The sequence below is a fragment of the Pseudophryne corroboree genome, chromosome 5 (assembly GCF_028390025.1).
Source record: "Pseudophryne corroboree isolate aPseCor3 chromosome 5, aPseCor3.hap2, whole genome shotgun sequence".
NCBI lineage: Eukaryota > Metazoa > Chordata > Amphibia > Anura > Myobatrachidae > Pseudophryne > Pseudophryne corroboree.
This window is the reverse complement of record NC_086448.1, coordinates 545130736-545156871: the sequence shown is the minus strand read 5'-3', so window position 1 is coordinate 545156871 and position 26136 is coordinate 545130736. Positions and strand designations below refer to the sequence as shown.

At 47.8% G+C, this 26136-nt stretch overlaps 1 protein-coding gene across 3 annotated transcripts in view; it reads right to left on the bottom strand.

Moving 5' to 3' along the window:
• CAP2 (cyclase associated actin cytoskeleton regulatory protein 2) overlaps positions 1 to 26136 on the bottom strand; it is a 335178-nt gene that overhangs the window by 64984 nt on the left and 244058 nt on the right. For all 3 annotated transcript variants that reach the window (XM_063923215.1, XM_063923216.1, XM_063923214.1), the window contains one exon: positions 5976 to 6081. In XM_063923215.1, the coding sequence (XP_063779285.1) occupies positions 5976 to 6081 (106 nt within the window). The remainder of the gene's footprint in view (positions 1 to 5975; positions 6082 to 26136) is intronic.

Here is a 26136-nt window from a genome sequence, read left to right as displayed (position 1 = left end):
AGGGGTACCGTAAAAAGAATTCTGATGCTCTAGGGCGCCGTGATTTAAAAATGTTTGGGAACCACTGCGGTAAGCCAATCACACGAGCCAACTTTACTGCCCCAGAATAATGTAGGGAAGCTGGAAAGATTTATTTAATGATGAACACCTCAGTAATAATAAGATTTTAAACCTACCGATAAATCTTTTTCTCGTAGTCCGTAGAGGATGCTGGGGACTCCGTAAGGACCATGGGGAATAGACGGGCTCCACAGGAGACATGGGCACTAAAAAGAACTTTAGGTATGGGTGTGCACTGGCTCCTCCCTCTATGCCCCTCCTCCAGACCTCAGTTAGAGAAACTGTGCCCAGAGGAGACGGACAGTACGAGGAAAGGATTTTGTAAATCCAAGGGCAAGATTCATACCAGCCACACCATTCACACCATAAAACATGGGAGATACGAACCAGTCAACAGTATGAAACCAAACCAGTATCAGTCCAAAACTGATCCAACTGAAAAATATAACCCTTATGTAAGCAACAACTATATACAAGTCTTGCAGGATGTTGTCCGCACTGGGACGGGCGCCCAGCATCCTCTACGGACTACGAGAAAAAGATTTACCGGTAGGTTTAAAATCTTATTTTCTCTTACGTCCTAGAGGATGCTGGGGACTCCGTAAGGACCATGGGGATTATACCAAAGCTCCCAAACGGGCGGGAGAGTGCGGATGACTCTGCAGCACCGAATGAGCAAACATTAGGTCCTCATCAGCCAGGGTATCAAACTTGTAGAATTTTGCAAAAGTGTTTGAACCCGGCAAAGTTGTAATGCCGAGACGCCCCGGGCAGCCGCCCAAGAAGAGCCCACCTTCCTAGTGGAATGGGCCTTAACCGAATTCGGTAACGGCAATCCAGCCGTAGAATGAGCCTGCTGAATCGTGTCACAGATCCAGCGAGCAATAGTCTGCTTAGACGCAGGAGCGCCAACCTTGTTGGCTGCATACAGGATAAACAGAGCCTCTGTTTTCCTAACCCGAGCCGTTCTGGCCACATAAATTTTCAATGCCCTGACCACATCCAGGGACTCGGAATCCTCCACGTCCCTTGTAGCCACAGGCACCACAATAGGTTGGTTCATATGAAAAGAAGAAACCACCTTAGGCAAAAATTGAGGACGAGTCCGCAACTCAGCTCTATCCACATGGAAAATCAGATAAGGGCTTTTGTGAGACAAAGCCGCCAACTCCGACACTCGGCGCGCCAAAGCAAATGCCAATAACATGACCACTTTCCAAGTGAGATACTTCAACTCAACTGTTTGAAGTGGTTCAAACCAGTGAGACTTAAGAAACCGTAACACCACGTTAAGGTCCCATGGTGCCACCGCAGGTACAAAAGGAGGCTGGATATGCAGCACCCCCTTCACGAAAGTCTGGCCTTCCGGAAGAGAAGCCAATTCTTTTTGAAAGAAAATGGATAGGGACGAAATCTGAACCTTAATGGAGCCTAACTTTAGGCCCAAATTCACTCCAATTTGCAGGAAGTGGAGAAAACGGCCCAGATGGAATTCTTCCGGAGGAGCAGTCTTGGCTTCACACCAAGACACATACTTCCTCCAGATACGGTGATAATGTTTCGATGTCACCTCCTTCCTAGCCTTAATCAGAGTAGGAATGACTTCCTCTGGAATGCCCTTCTCCGCTAGGATCCTGCGTTCAACCGCCATGCCGTCAAACGTAGTCGCGGTAAGTCCTGGAACAAACAGGGCCCTTGTTGTAACAGGTCTTCCCTGAGAGGAAGAGGCCACGGATCTTCTGCGAGCATTTCCTGCAGATCCGGATACCAGGCCCTTCGAGGCCAATCTGGAACAATGAGAATTGCCTGAACCCCTCTTCGTCTTATGATTCTCAGTATTTTTGAAATGAGAGGAAGAGGAGGGAACACATAGACCGACTGAAACACCCACGGTGTCACCAGTGCGTCCACTGCGACCGCCTGAGGGTCCCTTGACCTGGCGCAATATCTCGGAAGTTTCTTGTTGAGACGTGAAGCCATCATGTCTATTTGAGGCAGTCCCCACTGACTTGCAATCTCTGCGAAGACTTCCTGATGAAGTCCCCACTCTCCTGGATGCAGATCGTGTCTGCTGAGGAAGTCTGCTTCCCAGTTGTCCGCTGCCGGAATGAAGACTGCTGTCAGAGCGCTTACATGACTCTCCGCCCATCGAAGAATCTTTGAGGCTTCTGCCATTGTCACTCTGCTCCTTGTGCCGCCTTGGCGGTTTACATGAGCCACTGCTGTGATGTTGTCTGACTGAATTAGAACCGGTAGACCTTGAAGTAAGGTCTGCGCCTGACGAAGGCCGTTGTATATGGCCCTTAATTCCAGAATGTTGATGTGTAGACAAGCCTCCTGGCTTGACCACAGACCTTGGAAGTTTCTTCCCTGTGTGACTGCTCCCCATCCTCGGAGGCTCGCGTCCGTGGTCACCAGAACCCAGTCCTGGATGCCGAACCTGCGACCCTCTAGAAGGTGAGTACTCTGCAGCCACCACAGGAGAGACACCCTGGCCCTGGGGGACAGGCGGATCATCTGATGAATCTGTAGATGTGACCCGGACCACTTGTTCAGAAGGTCCCACTGAAAAGTCCTCGCATGGAACCTGCTGAATGGAATGGCCTCGTAAGACGCCACCATTTTTCCCAGCACTCGAGTGCAGTGATGTACCGACACCCTGTCTGGCTTCAACAGGTCCTTGACCAATCTCTGAAGTTCCTGGGCCTTTTCTTTTGGAAGAAAAACCCTCTTTTGTTCCGTGTCCAGAATCATGCCTAAGAAAGGCAATCGAGTCGTTGGAACTAACTGTGACTTTGGTAGGTTTAGGATCCAACCGTGTTGTTGCAACACCCTCAGGGAGAGTGATACGCTGTCCATCAATCGTTCTCTCGTTCTCGCTTTTATCAGGAGATCGTCCAAGTATGGGATAATTGTGACACCCTGCTTGCGCAGGAGCACCATCATCTCTGCCATTAATTTGGTAAAAATCCTCGGGGCCGTGGAAAGCCCAAACGGCAACGTCTGAAATTGGTAATGACAATCCTGCACCACAAATCTCAGGAACGCCTGATGAGGTTGATAAATGGGGACATGAAGGTATGCATCCTTTATGTCCAGGGACATCATATAATCTCCCCCTTCCAGACTTGCGATGACCGCTCTGAGCGATTCCATCTTGAACTTGAACCTCCTCAAGTATAGGTTTAAGGATTTTAAATTCAGAATGGGTCTGACCGAACAGTCCGGTTTCGGGACCACAAACAGGGTTGAGTAATAGCCCATCCCCTGCTGAAGCGGGGGAACTTTGACCATCACTTGTTGAAGGCACAACATTTGAATTGCTGCCAGAACTACCTCCCTCTCTGGGGAAGAAGTCGGCAGTGCCGATTTGAAAAACAGGCGAGGAGGCACCTCTTCGAATTCCAGCTTGTACCCCTGGGAAACAATGTCTATTGCCCAGGGATCCACCAGAGAGAGAACCCAGACCTGGCTGAACAGATGAAGACGTGCCCCCACAGGAGCGGACTCCTCCCGCGGAGCCCCAGCGTCATGCGGTGGATTTAGTAGAAGCCGTGGAGGACCTTTGTTCCTGGGAACTGGCTGTAGTTGGCAGCTTTTTCCCCTTGCCCTTACCTCTGTCAAGAAAGGAAGATCCCCGAGCTCTCTTGGATTTATGCGACCGAAAGGACTGCATCTGATAATGTGGCGCTTTCTTAGGCTGTGAGGAAACATAAGGTAAAAAAGTTGATTTACCTGCAGTAGCCGTGGAAACCAGGTCTGCGAGACCTTCCCCAAACAATTCCTCACCCTTGTAAGGTAAAACCTCCATATGCCGTTTTGAATCGGCATCACCCGTCCACTGTCGGGTCCACAGTGCTCGCCTGGCAGAAATCGCCATAGCATTCGCTCTGGACCCCAGTATGCCTACATCCCTCTGAGCCTCTCTCATATAAAGGACCGCATCCTTAATATGGCCCAGGGTCAATAAAATAGTTTCCTTATCCATTGTATCCATATCAGTAGATAAGGTATCTGTCCACGCTATAACAGCGCTACAAACCCAGGCCGACGCTATTGCCCGTCTGAGTAAGGTACCGGTATGAGTGTAAATTGACTTCAGGGTAGTTTCCTGCTTACGATCCGCAGGATCCCTGAGGGCTAGCGGTATCCTGAGACGGCAGCGCCACCTTTTTGGAAAGGCGCGTCAACGCCTTGTCCACCCTTGGGGAGGATTCCCACCGTATCCTGTCCTTGATCGGGAAAGGATACGCCATAAGAATCCTTTTGGGAATCTGCAGTTTCTTGTCTGGAGTTTCCCAAGCACTTTCAAATAACTCATTTAATTCAAAAGAAGGTGGAAAAGTAACCTCAGGCTTCTTTTCTTTAAACATGTGGATCTTAGGATTAGGCACCGCGGGGTCATCTATAATATGCAGCACATCCTTTATAGCAATAATCATATAATGAATACTCTTTGCCAATTTTGGCAGCAACCTCGCATCATCATAATCGATACTGGATTCGGAATCTGTGTCGATATCAGTGTCAACTACCGGAGAAAGTGGGCGTTTTTGAGACCCCGAAGGCCCCTGTGACATAGGGAAAGGCAGGGTATGACCCTCTGTACTGTCCCTGGACTCTGCTTTGTCCAAACGTTTGTGCAATAAATTCACATTTGCATTTAAAAATTCCACATTTCCATCCAGTTATGTGTCGGCGTTGCAGACGGAGACACCACACTCATGCGCTCCACCTCATCCCTAGGAGAGCCTTCCGCTTCAGACATGCCGACACGCACGTACTGACACACCTCACACTCAGGGAAGACTATCTGGAGGACAGTTTCCCCACAAGGCCCTTTGGAGAGACAGAGAGAGAGTATGCCAGCACACACCCAGCGCCAATAACCCTGGACAAAAAAATTACCCAGATACAGCGCTATTTGTATATTCACTGCGCCAAATGATGTGCCCCCCCCTTCTTTAAAACCCTCTGTCACCGGTGATCAGCAGGTGAGAGTCCGGGGAGCCAGCTTCTCAGCGTGTGCTTGTGGAGAAAATGGCGCTGGTGAGTGCTGAGGGAGAAGCACCGCCCCTCAGTGGCGGGCTTTGGTCCCGCTCTTTGAACAAACTGGCGGGGATACCAAAGCACACAAATAAGTGTATATTTACTTACAGCCAGTCCTAGAGGAATACATTGCTGCCCAGGGCGCCCCCCGCGCCCTGCACCCAACAGTGTGCACTGTGTGTGTTCTGTGTGAAGATCTGAAGTCTTCTGCCGCCTCTGAAGTCTTCTGCCTTCCTATACTCACCCGGCTTCTATCTTCCGGCTCTGCAAGGAGGATGGCGGCGCAGCTCCGGGAAGAACCGCTAGGGGAGACCTGCGTTCTGACTCCCTCTGGAGCTAATGGTGTCCAGTAGCCTAAGAAGCAGAGCCTAGCATTTAAGTAGGTCTGCTTCTCTCTCCTCAGTCCCATGATGCAAGGAGTCTGTTGCCAGCAGGCTCCCTGAAAATAAAAAACCTAACAAAATACTTTCTTTTCAGGAAGTTCAGGAGAGCTTCCTGTAGTGCACCTAGTCTCCTCTGGGCACAGTATTAAACTGAGGTCTGGAGGAGGGGCATAGAGGGAGGAGCCAGTGCACACCCATACCTAAAGTTCTTTTTAGTGCCCATGTCTCCTGTGGAGCCCGTCTATTCCCCATGGTCCTTACGGAGTCCCCAGCATCCTCTGGGACGTAAGAGAAATAATGTTCATTATTTAGCTTTTTAATACAGATATTTTGATATTAAATCTGAAATGACAGATTTGAGTAAATGTAAAGCATGCTTAACTTCTGTTGTGTAAAACATCATTACATACTAAAAAAGTTAGCAATGGAAAGCAGACAAATTAAATGAAAAACAAGTGTTATAGCAATTAGGAATATACTTACTGTATTACCCCATGTAGTCCCAGTCGTATGATATTCCTTAATGTATGCTTGCAGCTCATTCCAAATACTCAGGTATGACTTTACCCAGTCAACATGGCGCACATCCCTTAAATAAAAGTAAGACAGAAGCATTATCTTACACGTGCAATAGTCTAAAGCAGGCATGTCCAAACTGCGGCCCTCCAGCTGTAGCATATCATTATATGACCACACAACAGAACAAACAGAATTTCAATAAATGAACCACTGCATGCTAGGATGAACTGATGATTGTCGAGAAGACCTATGTATCCCAACCCCCAAAAAAACCCTGTAATTCCTGTTACTTCTGTCCTGTCTTGTGCTCCTTTGTGGCTATTAGAGATAAAAATAATGAGTCATACTACACAATAGGTGTGTCAGCTTTTGTGTGCACAGCATGCTGTACTTTTCAAACTAACAACATACTGTGCCATGGAAACAAAATTCCTATATGCTTTCTATAATATAATAATTTACCTGAAATTCTTTTTTGTTTGCAAACTGTGCAGATGATTCCACAGAGACAGCACTGACTAAGGTAGTGAATCTGGTCACTGCTAAATCTAAAGGCCATTACTCACATCTTATTCTCCTTGATCTCTCTACTGCTTTTGACACTGCTGACCACACTCTTCTCATACAAACACTAGAATCCCTAGGTCTTCAGGACACAGACCTTTCCTGGTTCTCATCCTACAGTACCTATCTAATCGCTCTTGCAGTGTTTGTTTCTCTGAATCCACCTCCTCTTCGCTACCTCTATCAGTTGAGTACCACAAGGTGGTCTTAGGTCCTCTCCTTTTCTCTATACCACATCTCTTGGCAACCTAATGAGCTCTTTCAGATTACAATAAAATCTGTATGCGGATGATACTCAAATCTACCTATCCACTCCAAATTTGTCACCATCTGTATTGGTCCGTGTCACTGAATGCCTTTCTGCCATTTCATCTTAGATGTCATCTCGCCACCTCAAACTTAATATTTCCAAAATAGAATTAATTATATTTTCACCGGTTAATAATATTTACAAACCTGATATCTCTATGACTGTTGATAACTCAACAATCAACCCTACCCCACAAACTCGCTGCCTAGGTGTCATTCTTGACTCTTAACTGTCCTTTGTTTCCCACATTCAATCTGTCTCATAATTATGTTACATACATCTAAGAAAAAGATCCAAAATACGACCACATCTTACACAAGACACTGCAAAAAGTCTTATCCACTCTCTCATTATCTCCTGCATTGATTATTGCAATAGTCTCCTTACTGGTCTTCCTAAAAATAGTCTCTCACCACTACAATCCATTTTAAACGCAGCTGTGAGGCTAATTTTCATCGCTAGATGTTCATCGTCTGCGGATCCACTCAGTCAGTCCCTCCATTGGTTACCGGTATTCTACTGTATTTAGTATAAAATACTTTTACTTACATAGAAGGCTATTAACCAAACTGCACCAACATATATCTCTTCACTCATCTCAAAATATCTCCCTTCTCGATCTCTCCGCTCTGCACATGATCAGCGTCTCTCATCGATACGCATTAATTGCTTCCACTAAAAATTACAGAACTTTTTTCAGGCTGCACCCACTCTGTGGAATGCCCTCCAACTCTAAACCTTCAAGCGTTCCCTGAAAACTCTCCTCTTCAGGCAAGCTTATCAATTTCCAGACCCGCTAACAACCTTAAATGCCTCCCTATCTAATTACATCCCCTCTGTACAGTCCACACATAACCGCATATATTTTGTCTTTCTTCACTTTAACATCCTCCTGAACCTTGTCCAACATTACTGAGTGACCATATCATACAACCCATAAAGAACCTTTGCAATCTCGAAGGATCATTATGCAACAGGTAGCACCTACCCTTGTGTATTAAGCCTATATCCCTATAGATTGTAAGCTTGTGAGCAGGGCCTTTCTACCTCTATGTCTGCTTGCTTTTACCCAGTTTTGTGATATTAATGTTGCTCCAGTTGTAAAGTGCAACGGAATATGCTGCGCTATATAAGAAACTGTTAATAAATGATAAATAATTATATTTATATATATATATATATATATATATATTTATTTATTTATATGTACTCATACACATACATAAACACACACATTCTCAGTAAACATTTATATAGAATTTGCACAGTTTCTATTGTGAATATACAGTGTCTTGTTAAAGTATTCACCCCCCTTGGCTCTTTACCTATTTTGTTACATTACAACCTGTAATTTCATTTTTTTTTTCATCTGAATCTTATTTGATGGATCTGCACAAAATAGTCTAAGTTGGTGAAGTGAAATGAGAAAAATTTATATAAAAAATAATTTTTATAAATAAAAATTTGAAAATTGGAATGTGCATATGTATTCACCCTCTTTGCTATGAAGCCCCTTAAAAGTTCTGGTGCAACCAATTACCTTCAGAAGTCACATAATTAGTGAAATTAAGTCCACCTGTGTGCAATCTAAGTGTCACATGATCTGTCAGTATAAACACACCTTTTCTGAAAGGCCGACGAGGCTGCAACACCACTAAGCACGAGGCATCACACCATGAAGACCAAGGAGCTCTCCAAACAAGTCAGGGACAAAGTTGTTGAGAAGTACAAGTCAGGTTTGGTTTATAAAAAAATATCAAAATCTTTGATGATCTCACGGAGCACCATCAAATCCATCATCTTCAAATGGAAAGAACATGGTACCAGAATAAACCTGCCAAGAGAGGGCCGGCCACCAAAACTCACAGACCAGGCAAGTAGGGCATTATCAGAGAGGCAGCACAGAGACCAAAGGTAACCCTGAAAGAACTGCAGAGTTCCACAGCAGAGACTGGTGTATCTGCGTATGTGACCTTAATAAGCCGTACTCTCAATAGAGCTGGCCTTTATGGAAGAGTGGCCAGAAAAAAAGCCATTACTTAGTGTTAAAAATAAGAAGGCAAGTTTTGAGTTTGCCAAAAGGCATGTGGACGACTCCCCAAATGTATAGAGGAAGGTGCTCTGGTCAGATGAGACAAAAATTTTACTTTTCGGCCACCAAGGAAAATGCTATGTCTGGCACAAATCCAACACATCCCATCACACCTAGAACACCATCCCCGCAGTGAAACATCGTGGTGGCAGTATCATGCTGTGGGGATGTTTTTCAGCAGCAGGGACTGGGAAACTGTTTCGAGTCGAAGGAAAGATGGATGGTGCTAAATACAGGGATATTCTTGAGCAAAACCTGTTTCAGTCTGCCTGTGATTTGAGACTGGGACGGAGGTTCACCTTCCAGCAGGACAATGACCCGAAGCATACTGCTAAAGCAACACTTGAGTGGTTTAAGGGGAAACATTTAAATGTGTTGGAATGGCCTAGTCAAAGCCCAGATCTCAATCCAATTGAGAATCTGTGGTCAGACGTGAAGATTGCTGTTTACAAGTGGAAACCATCCAACATGAAGGAGCTGGAGCAGTTTTGCCTTGAGGAATGGGCAAAAATCCCATAGAGACTTATCCAAAGCGACTTGCAGCTGTAATTGCTGCAAAAGGTGGCTCTACAAAGTACTGACTTTAGGGGGGTGAATAGTTATGCACGATGAAGTTTTCTGTTATTTTGTCTTATTTGTTGTCTGCTTCAAAATAAATAAAAAACATCTTCAAAGTTGTAGGCATGTTTTGTGAATGAAATGATGCAAACCTTCAAACAATCCATTTTAATTCCAGATTGTGAGGCAATAAAACACGAAAAATGCAAAGGAAGGTGAATACTTTAACAAGGCATGCATCCCATGGAGGAGGAAGTGTTCTGATCACTAGGAAACCCCTTAAGTGCAGAGATAAGTGTTTGAGCTGCTTTTCTGTGAAACTGCTGAAACTGGGCTGCGTGTTTGTTGTGGGGGGTTCTGTGTACTTGGAAACCACTCCTGCTCGCGCCATTGACATATCGTAAATTTATTATTTTTATTCTTTTATTATGAAAAACAAAAACGAGATTTATGGTAAGAACTTACCGTTGTTAAATCTCTTTCTGCGAGGTACACTGGGCTCCACAGAGAATGACATTGGGGTGTAGAGTAGGATCTTGATCCGAGGCACCAACAGGCTCAAAGCTTTGACTGTTCCCAGAATGCATAGCGCCGCCTGCTCTATAACCCCGCCTCCGTGCACAGGAGCTCAGTTTTGTTAACCAGTCCAATGCAGTAGCAGGCAAAAGAGACGACAACTGTTAGTAGCCACATACACCACATTCTCACAACAGGGGAAAGTGTCAGCGGCTAATGCCATACCAACCCAAAGAAGCTAAGTGCGTCAGCGTGGGCGCCCTGTGGAGCCCAGTGTACCTCGCAGAAAGAGATTTAACAACGGTAAGTTCTTACCATAAATCTCGTTTTCTGCTGTAGGGTACACTGGGCTCCACAGGCAATGACATTGGGGATGTCCTAAAGCAGTTCCTTATGGGAGGGGACGCACTGTAGCGGGCACAAAAACCCGGCATCCAAAGGAAGGATCCTGGGAGGCGGATGTATCAAAGGCATAGAACCTTATGAACATGTTCACTAAGGACCACGTAGCCGCCTTGCACAATTGTTCAAGGGTCGCACCACGGTGGGCCGCCCAAGAAGGTCCAACAGACTGAGTAGAATGGGCCTTAATAGTAGCAGGAGCTGGACGACCAGCCTGTACATAAGCATGTGCAATCACCATTCTAATCCATCTGGCCAAGGTCTGCTTGTGAGCAGGCTAGCCACGTTTGTGAAAACCAAACAGTACAAAGAGAGAATCCGACTTCCTGATAGGAACTGTCCTCTTCACATAGATATGGAGAGCCCGTACCACATCCAAAGACCGCTCTTTGGAAGACAATTCAGGAGAGGCAAAGGCCGGAACCACAATCTCCTGATTAAGGTGGAAAGAAAACACCACCTTAGGTAGGTACCCGGGACGTGTTCTAAGAACCGCCCGGTCACGGTGAGATATCAGATATGGTGACTTACAGGACAAAGCAATCAAATCAGACACCCGTTTGGCAGGGGCAATAGCCAGCAGAAACAACACCTTAAGAGAAAGCCACTTAAGGTCTGCCGATTCAAGAGGCTCAAACGGAGACCCTTGCAACGCCTCCAGAACCACCGACAAGTCCCAAGGAGCCACCGGCGGGACGTAAGGAGGTTGAATCCACAACACACCCTGAGTAAATGTATGAACATAAGGTAAAGTTACAATTTTTCTCTGGAACCAAACCGACAAGGCAGAAATATGAACCTTGATGGAGGCCAGACGAAGGCCCAAGTCCAGGCCCTGTTGTAGTAAGGCCAAAAGTTTGGCCGTACCTAAACTTGTAAGCGTCATGATTGTTAGATGCGCACCAAGCAAAGTAAGAAATCCAGACCCTATGGTAAATCCGAACAGAAGCCGGTTTCCGGGCCTTCACCATGGTTTGAATAACCGCCTCAGAAAATCCTTTGGCCCTTAAGACGGAAGCTTAAAGAGCCACTCCGTCAAAGCCAATCGGACTAAATCCCGATATACACGGGCCCTGAACGAGGAGATCTGGGCGCTGCGGAAGTAGAAGGGGACGCTCTATCGAGAGGCCCTGAAGGTCTGAGAACCAATGCCGTCTGGGCCACGCTGGAGCGATCAGAAGTAGGATTCCTCCTTCTTGCTTGAACTTCCATGTTACTCTGGGCAGGAGTGACACCGGAGGGAACACGTATGGCAGCCGAAAGTTCCATGGAATTGCCAGTGCGTCCACGAACGCTGCTTGAGGATCCCTTGTCCGTGCTCCGAAGACCGGAACCTTGTGATTGTGTCGAGATGCCATCAGGTCCACATCTGGAAGGCCCCACTTGTCCACGAGGAGTTGAAACACATCTGGATGGAGGCTCCATTCTCCGGCGTGTACGTCCTGACGACTGAGAAAGTCCGCTTCCCAGTTTAGGACCCCCTGAATGAACACTGCCGATATGGCTGGCAGATGGCGTTCTGCCCACTGAAGAATCCTTGATACTTCCCTCATTGCCATGTGGTTTTGAGTGCCGCCTTGATGATTGATGTACGCCACCGTGGTGGTGATGTCCGACTGTACTTGAACAGGTCTGTTCTGTATTAAATGCTGGACCAAGTTCAATGAGTTGAACACCGCCTGCAATTCCAGAATGTTTATCGGGAGGAGAGACTCCTTCTTGGTCCACCGACCCAGAAGGGAGTGTTGCTCCAACACAGCGCCCCAACCTCTCAGACTGGCATCCGTCGTCAGAAGAACCCAGTTGGAGATCCAGAAGGGACGACCCCTGCTCAATCGTTGGTCCTAAGCCACCAGCTCAGTGACCGACAGACCTCCGGAGACAAGGAGATCATTTGAGACCTGTTCCGGTGAGGCAGGCCATCCCACTTGGCAAGAATCAGCTTCTGCAGAGGGCGGGAATGGAATTGAGCGTACTCCACCATGTCGAAAGCCGACACCATGAGACCTAGCACTTGCATTGCCGAATGTATCGACACTTGCGGACAAGATAGGAAGCATCGAATCCTGTCCTGAAGCTTCAGGACTTTCTCCTGAGACAAGAACAACCGCTGGTTGTGAGTGTCCCACAACGCCCCCAGGTGCACCATGCTCTGAGCAGGGACCAGGAAGATTTCTTCCAGTTGATGAGCCACCCGTGGGCTTGCAAAAACTGGATAGTCAGATCCAGATGGCATAGGAGAATTTCTGGGGTATTTGCAAGGATCAACAAGTCATCCAGGTACGGTAGGATCCTGACCCCTTGATGGCGGAGCACATCCGTCATTACCGCCATGACCTTGGTGAAGACTCGCGGAGCCGTGGTCAAACAAAAAGGTAACGCCCGAAATTGGTAATGGAGGTTGGCAACCGCAAACCTCAGATACTGCTGATGCGACACTGCAATGGGAATATGCAGGTAAGTATCCTGCATGTCCAGGGAGATCATATAATCCCCAGGTTCCAAGGCCAGAACAATAGAGCGAAGAGTTTCCATACGAAACTTGGAGACCCTCACAAATTTGTTCAAGGACTTGAGGTTGAGAATGGGCCTGGAGGACCTATTTGGTTTCGGGACTAGGAACAGCGGTGAATAGTACCCCTTGCCTCTCTGAGCCAGAGGCACCTGTACTACCACTCCTGCGTCCAGGAGGGACTGTACCACCGAATGAAGAGTTTTTGCCTTCACCTGATCCGAAGGGACAGCGGTCAGGCAAAATCGATGAGGGGGATGATTCTTGAAGGATACGGTGTAACCTCGAGTGACGACTTCCTGTACCCAGGCATCGGAAGTGGTCTTCAACCATTCCTGGGTATACCCTAGAAGTCGGCCCCCCACCCTGGGATCCCCCAGAGGGAGGCCCGCCCCATCATGCTGCAGACTTGTCAGTTTTGGAAGCAGGCTGACGGACAGCCCAGGCCCGTTTGGGTTTGGAAGTGCGAACCTGTTTCGGGTATGCCTGACCTTTTGCTATCCCTGAAGGACGAAAGGAGCAAGATTGAGTACTCTTGCCTTCGGCACCGAAGGAGTAGTACTAGGCAGACATGCTGTTTTAGCAGAAGCCAAGTCAGCCACTATCTTGTTGAGGTCTTCTCCGAAAAGAATGTCTCCCTTAAAAGGGAGTACCTCCAGGGTTTTCTTAGAGTCCACATCCACAGACCAGGACCATAACCAGAGAATCCGGCGAGCCAAAATGGATGTAGTAGAAGCCTTGGCCGCCAGAATACCGGCATCAGAAGCCGTCTCCTTAATGTAATGAGAAGCTGTGACAATATAAGACAGACATTGTCTAGCATAATCAGAAGCGTTGGAAGGCAACTCCGCCTCCAGCTCCTGAGCCCACGCTTCAACAGCCTCTGCAGCCCATGTTGCTGCAATGGTGGGCCTATGCACAGCACCAGTTAGGGTGTAAATCGCCTTTAAACAACCCTCCACATGCTTATCCGTCGGTTCTTTCAGAGACGTGACGGTAGTTACCGGCGGAGCTGAGGATACCACCAGCCGCGCCACCTGCGAATCCACTGGCGGGGGTGTTTCCCAATTTTTACTTATCTCCGAAGCGAGGGGTTAGCGAGCCAGCATCTTCTTGTGAGGCGTGAATGTCTTTCCTGGATTTTCCCAGGACTCCTGACGTATGTCAACTAAATGAGGTAAAACTTTTTTAACCACTTTCTGACGTTTAAACCTGTCCGGTTTCTTAGGGGCAGCATCAGGCTCCGGGTCATCAGTAATTTGAAGAATTAGCCTGATAGCCTCCAACAAGTCAGGAACATCCACCTGTGAAACAGATTCCCCATCAGAAGCGTCGGGATCAGAATCTGTGGGGTCAGTATAAATGCCATCCTCATCAGACGAGGAGTCTGGGATGTTGGTGGATTGTGAGGAAGTAATGGCCCGCTTAGAGGACCCTTTGGTCTTAGGTGTGCAAGGGTTAGACTTCTGAGTAGTCAGTGATTAGTTCAATTGCTGTAACTGAGCGGACAGTTGATCTGCCCATGGCGTGTTAACCGCGGGGACCATAAGCGGTTGTACCGGCACAGGAGGTCCCATAGGGGGCGTTAATCTAGTTACCAGCGTATTCAATAGCGTGGAAAAGGTAGCCTAAGGTGGGTCATTTTGAACCCCCGTTGCTACAGTCCCACTTGTGGGTAAGGATCCCCCAGAACCTGAACCCTCAGCTGCTATGTTTTCCTCAAATGTGTCTGCAGCGTCACCACCATGCAATGTGGGATCAGCCCCAGCACCATTGCCCTTTGTAGCTGACATATCCGAAAGCTCAATGCAGGACAACCCAGTACAATATCAGCAGCACAATACCTGACAAGAACCCCCTGTGCAGTGTAGCAGCACAAACAGGGAATTCAAGAGATATATGGTGACTAAAAATCACAGAGAAAATTACACACTGAGTATATCCTGTGAACTACCTATATTAAATGATAAACCTGACGCACTAAGCCCCCTCAGGTTACAGAATATAGGGATAGCAATCTGAGTGAGATACACGAAATGGAGGTCACACAGCAGCTATATGCACACACATAGTCACAATGTACAATGCAGAAATTATGACATACAATAAAACTGCAGTGGACTAGCCTGGACTAGCAATACAGAGTAGTATTATGTATAGCTATACACTCAATAGATATAACAATGAACAGTAAAGACTGGATGTATATCACAGGGTACTTGTACTATATAACCCTGACTAAATACACTCTTTCTTAACTAACACTGTCAGCAGACATGTAGAATACTTAAGTGTCCTGTAAAATGCACAGCAATGACATGCAGGCGGCTTTACAGAGGAGGATTTGCCCAAACAGTCCCAGGATCAGCTCAGCTTGTCCTAATTGCGCCCAAACGCTGACAGGGAGTGAGGGAGAGAGAGATATGCAGCTCAAGGGCAGGAACATTTACTCTAAATGGCGCCCCGGGGCTGGGGGAGGGGCTACAGGTCAAAGCCTTATCCCCCTGCTGGACTTCACCACCAGGTACTGTGGGCTTATATTAACGGTTTATGAGAGAAAACTGACCTGTGCCTTTGCCCTGGTGGTCTAGAGGGGTTCCTGTACTACCACAGTGTCCACGCCAGCACGCACGGCCCGCCTCCCACCGGCCGCGCGGGATCGCGATTTAGAGCGGGTCGCGCCGTGGGGGACCCACTTACCTCCTCCCTGAGTGCGGCCACGCAATCCAGGAGAACAGCGGTCGTGTGTGTGACTAACAGGAAGAAAACCGGAGCCTCCGCTGTAGGTACCCGGCAACCAGGGCGCGGGAGTGTACAGCGCCGCTGGGGGAGGTGATGGAGCTACAGCAGAAGATGTCTGACTGACATCTAACACTTACAGTGCCTCTGCGACAGCCCTTGAAGTCTTCATTTTTCTTTTAAAAGCCTCTTCTTAGGGCTGCTGGAGCACCCCCCCCTGTTATATGCCTGCTTACTGCATTGCACCAACTACAAAACTGAGCTCCTGTGCACGGAGGCGGGGTTATAGAGGAAGCGGCGCTATGCATTCTGGGAACAGTCAAAGCTTTGAGCCTGTTGGTGCCTCGGATCAAGATCCTACTCTACACCCCAATGTTATTCCCTGTGGAGCCCAGCGTACCCCGCAGCAGAAATAGCATAAGAAGAAGTTATGTTTTACTAATATGGTAAAACAAGAACTTCTTGGACCATCTAGTCTACCCCTTTTTCTTTTATCCTTTTGGTAACTTCAACCCTATTTGATCCCTAGTTCTTTGTAAGGATATTCTTATGTCTATCCCAAACATGTTTAAATTGTTCTACTGTATTTAGCCTATATGACCTCTGATGGGAGGCTATTCCACTTATCCACTACCCTTTCTGTGAAGTAATTTTTCCTCAAATTTCCCCTGAACCTCCCTCCCTCTAGTTTCAGCGCATGTGCTCGTTACTATTACTTCTCTTCCTTTGAAGAATGTCTCCCTCCTGTACCTTGTTAAAACCTTTGATATATTTGAATGTTTCTATCATGTCCCCCCTTTCCATTCTCTGCTCCAAACTATACATATTAAGATCTTTTAATCCTTCTGCTAAGTTTTGTGTTGTACACCATTTTAGTTGCCCTTCTTTGTACAGTCTCCAATGTATTTATATCCTTCTGGAGATGTGGCCTGCAGAACTGATGACAGTATTCTACATGAGGCTATACCAATGACCTATACAGTGGCATTATTACTTCTTTTTTCATGTTACTTATTCCACTCACTATGCAACAAAGCATCTGACTTGCCTTTCTCATTGCTTTGTTACATTGCTTACCTACCATCAACACAAACTGGGAAGACAAGTTTAGGAAACATAAATCTGTCCTGCAGAAACAAACCATGACGAACTGGGACATCACCACAACTGAGAACTATCTCAAACATAAGATTGTACCACATGGATTGAGACTACAGATTTTTCTCTGTTTTGAATTGGCCACAAATAACCCTTAAGTGTTCATCAGATTTAATGAACATATTGGTCAAGCAGGACCTCTTGATACTTGAAGGATGTGAAAGGGAGATTGACCAACTTGGAAAGAAACTCAAGGAATGGGAAAAAAACAGGATCTTCAGGTGTTATGAAAGGAACAAGGTCGAAATGGTAATTTATGAGAAGATGATTATTGAGAGGAAAAGGGGCAAGTTGCTACGTGAAAAAATAAGAATTTACTCACCGATAAATCTATTTCTCGTAGTCCGTAGTGGATGCTGGGGACTCCGTAAGGACCATGGGGAATAGACGGGCTCCGCAGGAGACTGGGCACTCTAAGAAAGAATTAGTACTAATGGTGTGCACTGGCTCCTCCCTCTATGCCCCTCCTCCAGACCTCAGTTAAGGAACTGTGCCCGGAAGAACTGACATTACAAGGAAAGGATTTTGGAATCCAGGGTAAGACTCATACCAGCCACACCAATCACACCGTACAACTTGTGATAACACATCCAGTTAACAGTATGAACAACAAACGAGCATCACTCAACAGATGCCACATAACATAACCCTTTATTAAGCAATAACTATATACATGTATTGCAGAAAGTCCGCACTTGGGACGGGCGCCCAGCATCCACTACGGACTACGAGAAATAGATTTACCGGTGAGTAAAATCTTATTTTCTCTAACGTCCTAGTGGATGCTGGGGACTCCATAAGGACCATGGGGATTATATCAAAGCTCCCAAACGGGCGGGAGAGTGCGGATGACTCTGCAGCACCGAATGGGCAAACACAAGGTCCTCCTCAGCCAGGGTATCAAACTTGTAGAATTTTGCAAAGGTGTTTGAACCCGACCAAGTAGCAGCTCGGCAAAGCTGTAATGCCGAGACCCCTCGGGCAGCCGCCCAAGAAGAGCCCACTTTCCTTGTGGAATGGCCTTTTACTGATTTTGGATGCGGCAAGCCAGCCGCAGAATGAGCCTGCTGGATCGTGTTACAAATCCAGCGAGCAATAGTCTGCTTTGAAGCAGGAGCACCCAGCTTGTTGGATGCATACAGGATAAACAGCGAGTCAGTTTTTCTGACTCCAGCCGTTCTGGCTACATAAATCTTCAAAGCCCTGACTACATCAAGCAACTTGGAATCCTCCAAGTCACGAGTAGCCGCAGGCACCACAATAGGTTGGTTCAAATGAAAGGATGACACCACCTTCGGCAGAAACTGCGGACGAGTCCGTAATTCTGCCCTGTCCATATGGAAAACCAGATAGGGGCTTTTACATGACAAAGCCGCCAATTCTGACACACGCCTAGCCGAAGCTAAGGCCAATAGCATGACCACTTTCCACGTGAGATACTTTAGCTCCACGGTCTTAAGTGGCTCAAACCAATGGGATTTCAGGAAACCCAACACCACGTTGAGATCCCAAGGTGCCACTGGTGGCACAAAAGGGGGCTGAATATGTAACACTCCCTTAACAAACGTCTGAACCTCAGGAAGAGAAGCCAGTTCTTTTTGAAAGAAAATGGATAGGGCTGAAATCTGGACCTTTATGGACCCCAATTTTAAGCCCATAGTCACTCCTGACTGTAGGAAGTGCAGGAACCGGCTCAGCTGGAATTCCTCTGTAGGGGCCTTCCTGGCCTCACACCAAGCAACATATTTTCGCCATATACGGTGACAGTGCTTTGCTGTCACGTCCTTCCTAGCCTTTATTAGCGTAGGAATAACTTCATCCGGAATGCCTTTTCCCGCTAGGATCCGGCGTTCAACCGCCATGCAGTCAAACGCAGCCGTGGTAAGTCTTGGAACAGACAGGGTCCCTGTTGCAACAGGTCCTGTCTGAGAGGCAGAGGCCATGGGTCCTCTGTGAGCATTTCTTGCAGTTCCGGGTACCAAGTCCTTCTTGGCCAATCCGGAACAATGAGTATTGTTCTCACTCCTCTTTTTCTTACGATTCTCAGCACCTTGGGTATGAGAGGAAGAGGAGGAAACACATAGACCGACTGGAACACCCACGGTGTTACTAGTGCGTCCACAGCTATCGCCTGAGGGTCCCTTGACCTGGCGCAATACCTTTTTAGCTTTTTGTTGAGGCGGGACGCCATCATGTCCACCTATGGTAGTTCCCATCGATTTGCAATCTGCGTGAAGACTTCTTGATGAAGTCCCCACTCTCCCGGGTGGAGGTCGTGCCTGCTGAGGAAGTCTGCTTCCCAGTTGTCCACTCCCGGAATGAACACTGCTGACAGTGCTTGCACGTGATTCTCCGCCCAACGAAGAATCCTGGTGGCTTCCGCCATTGCCACCCTGCTTCTTGTGCCGCCCTGGCGGTTTACATGGGCCACTGCGGTGATGTTGTCTGACTGAATCAGCACCGGTTGGTTTCGAAGCAGAGGCTCTGCTTGACTCAGGGCGTTGTATATGGCCCTTAGTTCCCGGATATTGATGTGCAGACAAGCCTCCTGACTTGACCACAGCCCTTGGAAGTTTCTTCCCTGAGTGACTGCCCCCCATCCTCGGAGGCTTGCATCCGTGGTCACCAGGACCCAGTCCTGTATGCCGAACCTGCGGCCCTCGAGAAGGTGAGCACTCTGCAGCCACCACAGAAGAGACACCCTGGCCCTGGGGGATAGGGTGAGCAGCCGATGCATCTGAAGATGCGATCCGGACCACTTGTCCAACAGATCCCACTGAAAGATCCTCGCATGGAACCTGCCGAAGGAAATGGCTTCGTATGACGCCACCATCTTTCCCAGGACTCGCGTGCAGTGATGCACCGACACCTGTTTTGGTTTTAGGTGGTCTCTGACCAGAGTCACGAGCTCCTGAGCCTTCTCCGCCGGGAGAAACACCTTCTTCTGGTCTGTGTCCAGAATCATGCCCAGGAAGGGCAGACGCGTCGTAGGAATCAGCTGCGACTTTGGAATATTCAGAATCCAGCCGTGCTGTTGCAACACTTCCTGAGAGTGTGCTACGCAGATCAGCAACTGCTCCCTGGACCTCGCCTTTATGAGGAGATCATCCAAGTATGGGATAATTGTAACTCCTTGCTTTCGAAGGAGCATCATCATTTCCGCCATTACCTTGGTAAATATTCTCGGTGCCGTGGACAGGCCAAACGGCAACATCTGGAATTGGTAATGACAGTCCTGTACCACAAACCTGAGGTACTCCTGATGAGGTGGATAAATGGGGGCATGCAAGTAAGCATCCTTGATGTCCAGAGACACAATAAAATCCCCCTCTTCCAGGCTTGCAATGACCGCTCTGAGCGATTCCATTTTGAACTTAAATTTCTTCAGATAAATGTTCAGGGATTTTAAATTCAAAATGGGTCTGACCGAACCATCCGGTTTCGGTACCACAAACATTGTGGCATAGTAACCTTTTCCCTGTTGAAGGAGGGGAACCTTTACCACCACCTGCTGGAGATATAACTTGTGAATTGCCGCTAACACTACCTCCCTTTCCCTGGGGGAAGCTGGCAGGGCCGATTTTAGGTAACGGTGAGGGGGCATCACTTCGAATTCCAGCTTGTATCCCTGAGACACAATCTGTATAGCCCAGGGACCCGCCTGTGAACGAACCCACTGGTGGCTGAAATTTCGGAGACGCGCCCCCACCGCTCCCGGCTCCACCTGTGGAGCCCCAGCGTCATGCGGTGGATTTAGTGGAACCCGGGGAGGACTTCTGTTCCTGGGAACTAGCTGTATGGTGCAGCTTCTTTCCTCTACCCCTGCCTCTGGCAAGAAAGGATGCACCTCTGACTTTCATGCTTTTTTGTGAACGAAAGGACTGCATTTGGTAATACAGTGTTTTCTTAGGCTGTGAGGGAATATATGGCAAAAAATTTGACTTCCCAGCCGTAGCTGTGGAAACTAGGTCCGAGAGACCGTCCCCAAACAATTCCTCACCCTTATAAGGTAAAACCGCCATGTGTTTTTTAGAGTCGGCATCACCTGTCCATTGCCGAGTCCACAGGACCCTTCTGGTAGAAATCGACATTGCGTTTATTCTAGAGCCCAGTAGGCAAATGTCCCTCTGGGCATCCCTCATATATAGGACAGCGTCTTTGATATGTCCCAGGGTCAGTAAACTAGTCTCCCTGTCCAGGGTATCTATTTCCTCAGACAGAGTATCTGTCCATGCTGCTACAGCACTACACATCCAGGCCGAAGCAATTGCTGGCCTCAGTAGAGTACCGGAATGTGCATAAACAGACTTCAGGATACCTTCCTGCTTCCTATCCGCAGGATCCTTTAGGGCGGCCGTATCCTGTGACGGCAGGGCCACCTTCTTGGATAAGCGCGTCAACGCTTTGTCTACCCTAGGGGAGGATTCCCAGCGTAACCTGTCCGTTGGCGGGAAAGGATACGCCATAAGTAATCTTTTGGAAATCAGCACTTTCCTATCAGGAGAATCCCACGCTTTTTCACATAATTCATTTAATTAATGTGAAGGGGGAAAAGTCACCTCTTGCTTTTTCTCCTCAAACATATAAACCCTCTTGTCAGGGACAGGGTTTTCCTCTGATATATGCAACACATCCTTCATTGCTATAATCATGTAGCGGATGGCTTTAGCCATTTTAGGCTGCAATTTTGCCTCATCGCCATTGACACTGGAGTCAGAATCCGTGTCGATATCTGTGTCAACAATTTGGGATAGTGGGCGCTTTTGAGACCCTGCCGGCCTCTGAGCTGTAGGATCAGGCATGGGTTGAGACCCTGACTGTCCCAAGGCTTCAGCTTTATCCAACCTTTTATGCAAGGAGTTTACATTATCATTTAACACCTTCCACATATCCATCCAATCAGGTGTCGGCGCCGTCGGCGGAGACACCACATTCATCTGCACCTGTTCTGCCTCCACGTAGCCTTCCTCGTCAAACATGTCGACACAATCGTACCGACACACCGCACACACACAGGGGATGCTCTAATTGAGGACAGGACCCCCACAAGGCCTTTTGGGGAGACAGAGAGAGAGTATGCCAGCACACACCCCAGCGCTATATAACCCAGGGATTACACAGTAACTTAGTGTTTACCCAGTAGCTGCTGTATAACTGATTTATGCGCCTAAATTTATGTGCCTCCCCTCTCTTTTTACCCACTTTCTACCTGGAGACTGCAGGGGAGAGCCTGGGGAGCTTCCTCTCAGCGGAGCTGTGGAGAGAAAATGGCGTTGGTGAGTGCTGAGGAAGAAGCCCCGCCCCCTCAGCGGCGGGCTTCTGTCCCGCTTTCTGTGTAAAAATAATGGCGGGGGCTCATACATATATACAGTGCCCAGCTTTATATATGTGACTTTTGCCAAGAGGTATCATAATTGCTGCCCAGGGCGCCCCTGCGCCCTGCACCCTACAGTGACCGGAATGTGTGGGTAGTGTGGGAGCAATGGCGCACAGCTGCAGTGCTGTGCGCTACCTCATGTGAAGACAGGAGTCTTCTGCCGCCGATTTCGATGTCTTCTTGCTTCTGCCGGCTTCTGTCTTCTGGCTCTGCGAGGGGGACGGCGGCGCGGCTCCGGGAACGGACGACCAAGGTTAAGATCCTGTGTTCGAACCCTCTGGAGCTAATGGTGTCCAGTAGCCTAAGAAGCGCAACCTAGCCGCAGTTAGTAGGTTTGCTTCTCTCCCCTCAGTCCCACGTAGCAGAGAGTCTGTTGCCAGCAGAAGCTCTCTGAAAATAAAAAAAAACTAACTAAAATACTTTCTTATCAGCAAGCTCAGGAGAGCTCACTAAAAGCACCCAGGGGCACAGATTCTAACTGAGGTCTGGAGGAGGGGCATAGAGGGAGGAGCCAGTGCACACCATTAGTACTAATTCTTTCTTAGAGTGCCCAGTCTCCTGCGGAGCCCGTCTATTCCCATGGTCCTTACGGAGTCCCCAGCATCCACTAGGACGTTAGAGAAAAAGGGATTTTGTACAGTATCTGGCAGAATATACAAGAGAAGCCGTGTCAGGAAGGAGACAGAGGGTAGCTATAATACACAATATAGGCAATCTGAACTCGAGTCCTCAGGCACCGATGATGCCTCATCGCCACCTCCAAGAATGTCCCTAACTTTTTTGAGGAAAGCAGGGTGACGAGGAAAAAATCGGGAAGCAAGAGGAGGACGAGGAGTAGCTGTAGAAAAAAGGCCTAATCCCCACAGCCAGTGTAATAATCCCAAAGAAACCACAAAAAGTATTGACACAGCAAGAGACCCTAAAAGTGATCAATCTGTCTTCCAAAATCCTGACAAACATACAAATTAATGTGCTCAGTAGAGGCTTCTCTTTTTCACCTATGAGTCCTATGAGAATATTTGGGTTGGAAAAGGATCCCAGGCTATTTGGCAGGAAACTGCTCTTAAGAACATTTTTTTTCGAACATAATGAATGAGACCACACACTCACAGACTATACCAACCATGCCCTCAGTGGAGTCTACTAAAAACTTTGACACTGCAAAGGAACTGCAGGCCTGGGAGGCACTCATGGAACCATACTGATGGGGGAATATGCTGAATCTCTGAGATAAGTAGGACATTATGCAGGAAGAAATCCACTTTTATACCCCACTAAATGATCTGCCCTGAGGTAAGAATATTTACAGACCTGGTGTCCAAAGATCTTGATACTTTGTGTACTACCTCCAAAAAATATCTAGGATGACAACTTGACCCATGAAAGATTGGCGTTGAAAGAATTTAAATGCTCTGATAAAGGAGGGAATATTGTCAACTGGCCCAAAGCACTATATCTCACAGATGCTCAAAGACAACTATTGGACTCACTCTGTTATAAACAACTAATCTTCAATCCCACTAACAATTTTGTCTATACACAAGAATTGTTGATGAAGCATTCAAGAAGGGTGTGATATCCAAACAGGAACGAGAATTCCTATGGATAGATCACCCAAAAATCCAACATTTTACATGCTACCCAAAGTGCATAAAAACTCAACCAAACCACCGGGTAGACTAATTGGGCCTGGGATTGGGGGTGTTTCTGAACAGGTAGTATATTTGTAGACAAACATCTCAGACATCATGTCACAAGTGTACCCTCATATCTACAAAACACATCAGACGTTTTGAGTAAACGACACAATGTAGGCTTGGAGAGCAACTAATTCTTGGGAACAGTAGATTTGTTGGCTTTGTATATTAGCATCAACCCTCAGGATAGCTTCAAAGCAGTGGAATAATTTCGCCAATCTGAGGGTATGGATAACTTCCATAAATTTCTGTTAGAATTATAACTGAAATTCATACTCCACACTTCGTGACTATTTTACATTTGTTGACAAATTCTACTTACAGGCCTGAGGAACAGCTATGGGAGCATTGTCACGTCTAGCAAGGTTTGAAGATCCGGCAGCTGAGACTCGCCCAAGGAGGGATTAAACTGGGGATGAACAAGATGAGGGGGTTGGATATAGTTCCTTCTCATGAAGCAAGGGGTAGTGAGGTACGTAGGCGGGGCTCAGAGTCTGTGGGTTGTGGTTCTTGAGGACGGGGCTGAGGATGAGAACTGTGGCTGGTGGACGATGACTTGGGACGTAGTTGTAGACGAGGAACTGCGGATTGGTGGTTTGAAAGGCGAAGCTGTAAATAATGAACTGCAGAACTGTGAATGATGGTTGTAGACGTAGCTGAAGACAAGGAACCGAGGACGGAGATTTGCAAAACGAGTCTGTGGATAAGGAGCTGAGGACGGTGGTTCAAGGACGTGGCTGGAGACTGAGAACTGTAAACTGTGGCTTGTAAGACAAGGCTGGGGGTAACGAGCTGAGGACTGTGAACGGAGGTTCGAGGACTTGGCTGGAGACAAGGATCTGCGGACTGTGGCTCAAAGGATGAGGCAGGAGACCGGGGTCGTCCGTGTCCAGATGGTCTTACTGGACCGTGTTTTCCAGGAGCGTCTATACAGGCAGCAGCAGGCTAGGGACGACAGGACCGCAGCAACAACTGAGAACCGGCTAAGCAGGGTTAGAAGTACCAGAATACAGCAGGAATCCTGGGAGCACAGGCTAAAGCACCTACAACAGGGTTGTAACTTGAAGCACTGGCATCCCTGTCCTAAACCAGCCCCCTTTTATAGGAAGAAGTTTCCCTGGATTGGCTGGAAGAACCAGGAACAAGAATTATACCAGAAACTTGGTCTCCAACATGGCGGCGCCCAGTAATGCAGACCTTTTCCACGATCATGCTGCACACTGCCCCTGGTCTCCTAGGCAACGGTTTAGCGAGAGGGAGCCGCTGCAGCGGCGTCCCGCCGCCACGAGCGGACCCCCTCGCCGCCATTACCGCTGTCTTCCCCTCAGACCCAGCGCTGCAGCCCTCCTCCGCCGCTGCCCAGCCGCCCGTGAAGCCAGCCCCGCGGCCCTCAGTGTTCCGGTAAGAACCCGGACGCTGACAGTACTCCCCCCTTTGCGGGTGGACTCCGGACACCTATATGGTTTAGCTGGAAATTTGGCATGAAATGTCCGAAGAAGTCTTGGGGCATGGACGTCATCTGCCTCTACCCAGGACCTCTCCTCAGGTCCATATCCCTTCCAATCAACAAGGTACTGGAGGCGACCATATCGTCTGCGGGAGTCGAGGATCTTGTGAATCTCAAATTCGTCTCCTTGTGCTGATTGGATCTTGGGTGATTTAGGCAGAGCAGCTCTGAATCGATTGAGTACCAACGGTTTTAAGAGAAAAATATGAAAAGCGTTAGGGATTCTCAAATGCGGAGGCAACTTCACTTTGTAAGCCACAGGACTCAAGACTCTCTCGATTGGGTAGGGCCCAATAAACCTGGGAGCAAACTTTTTAGTAGGAACCTTCAATCTTAGATTACGTGTGGAAACCCAAACCCGATCTCCCACTTTAAGACTTGGTACAGCTCTTCGCTTCAGATCCGTGTAGGTCTTATATTTTTTGGATTTCTTGAGCAAGGCCTTGTGAACCTGTCTCCAGTTTTTAGCAAACTGTCGTAGTGCTTATTCTGCGGCAGGGACCTCAAGCGTAGGCAAGAGTTGGAAGTCGGGAACTTTCGGATGATTACCGTAATTAATAAAAAATGGAGAAGACTTTGTAGCAGAGTGATAGAGATTGTTATGGGCGAATTCTGCGAATAGGAGAAAGCCCAGCCAGTCATCCTGAGAGGAGGACATGAATAACCGTAGAAATGTCTCCAGGTCCTGGTTCA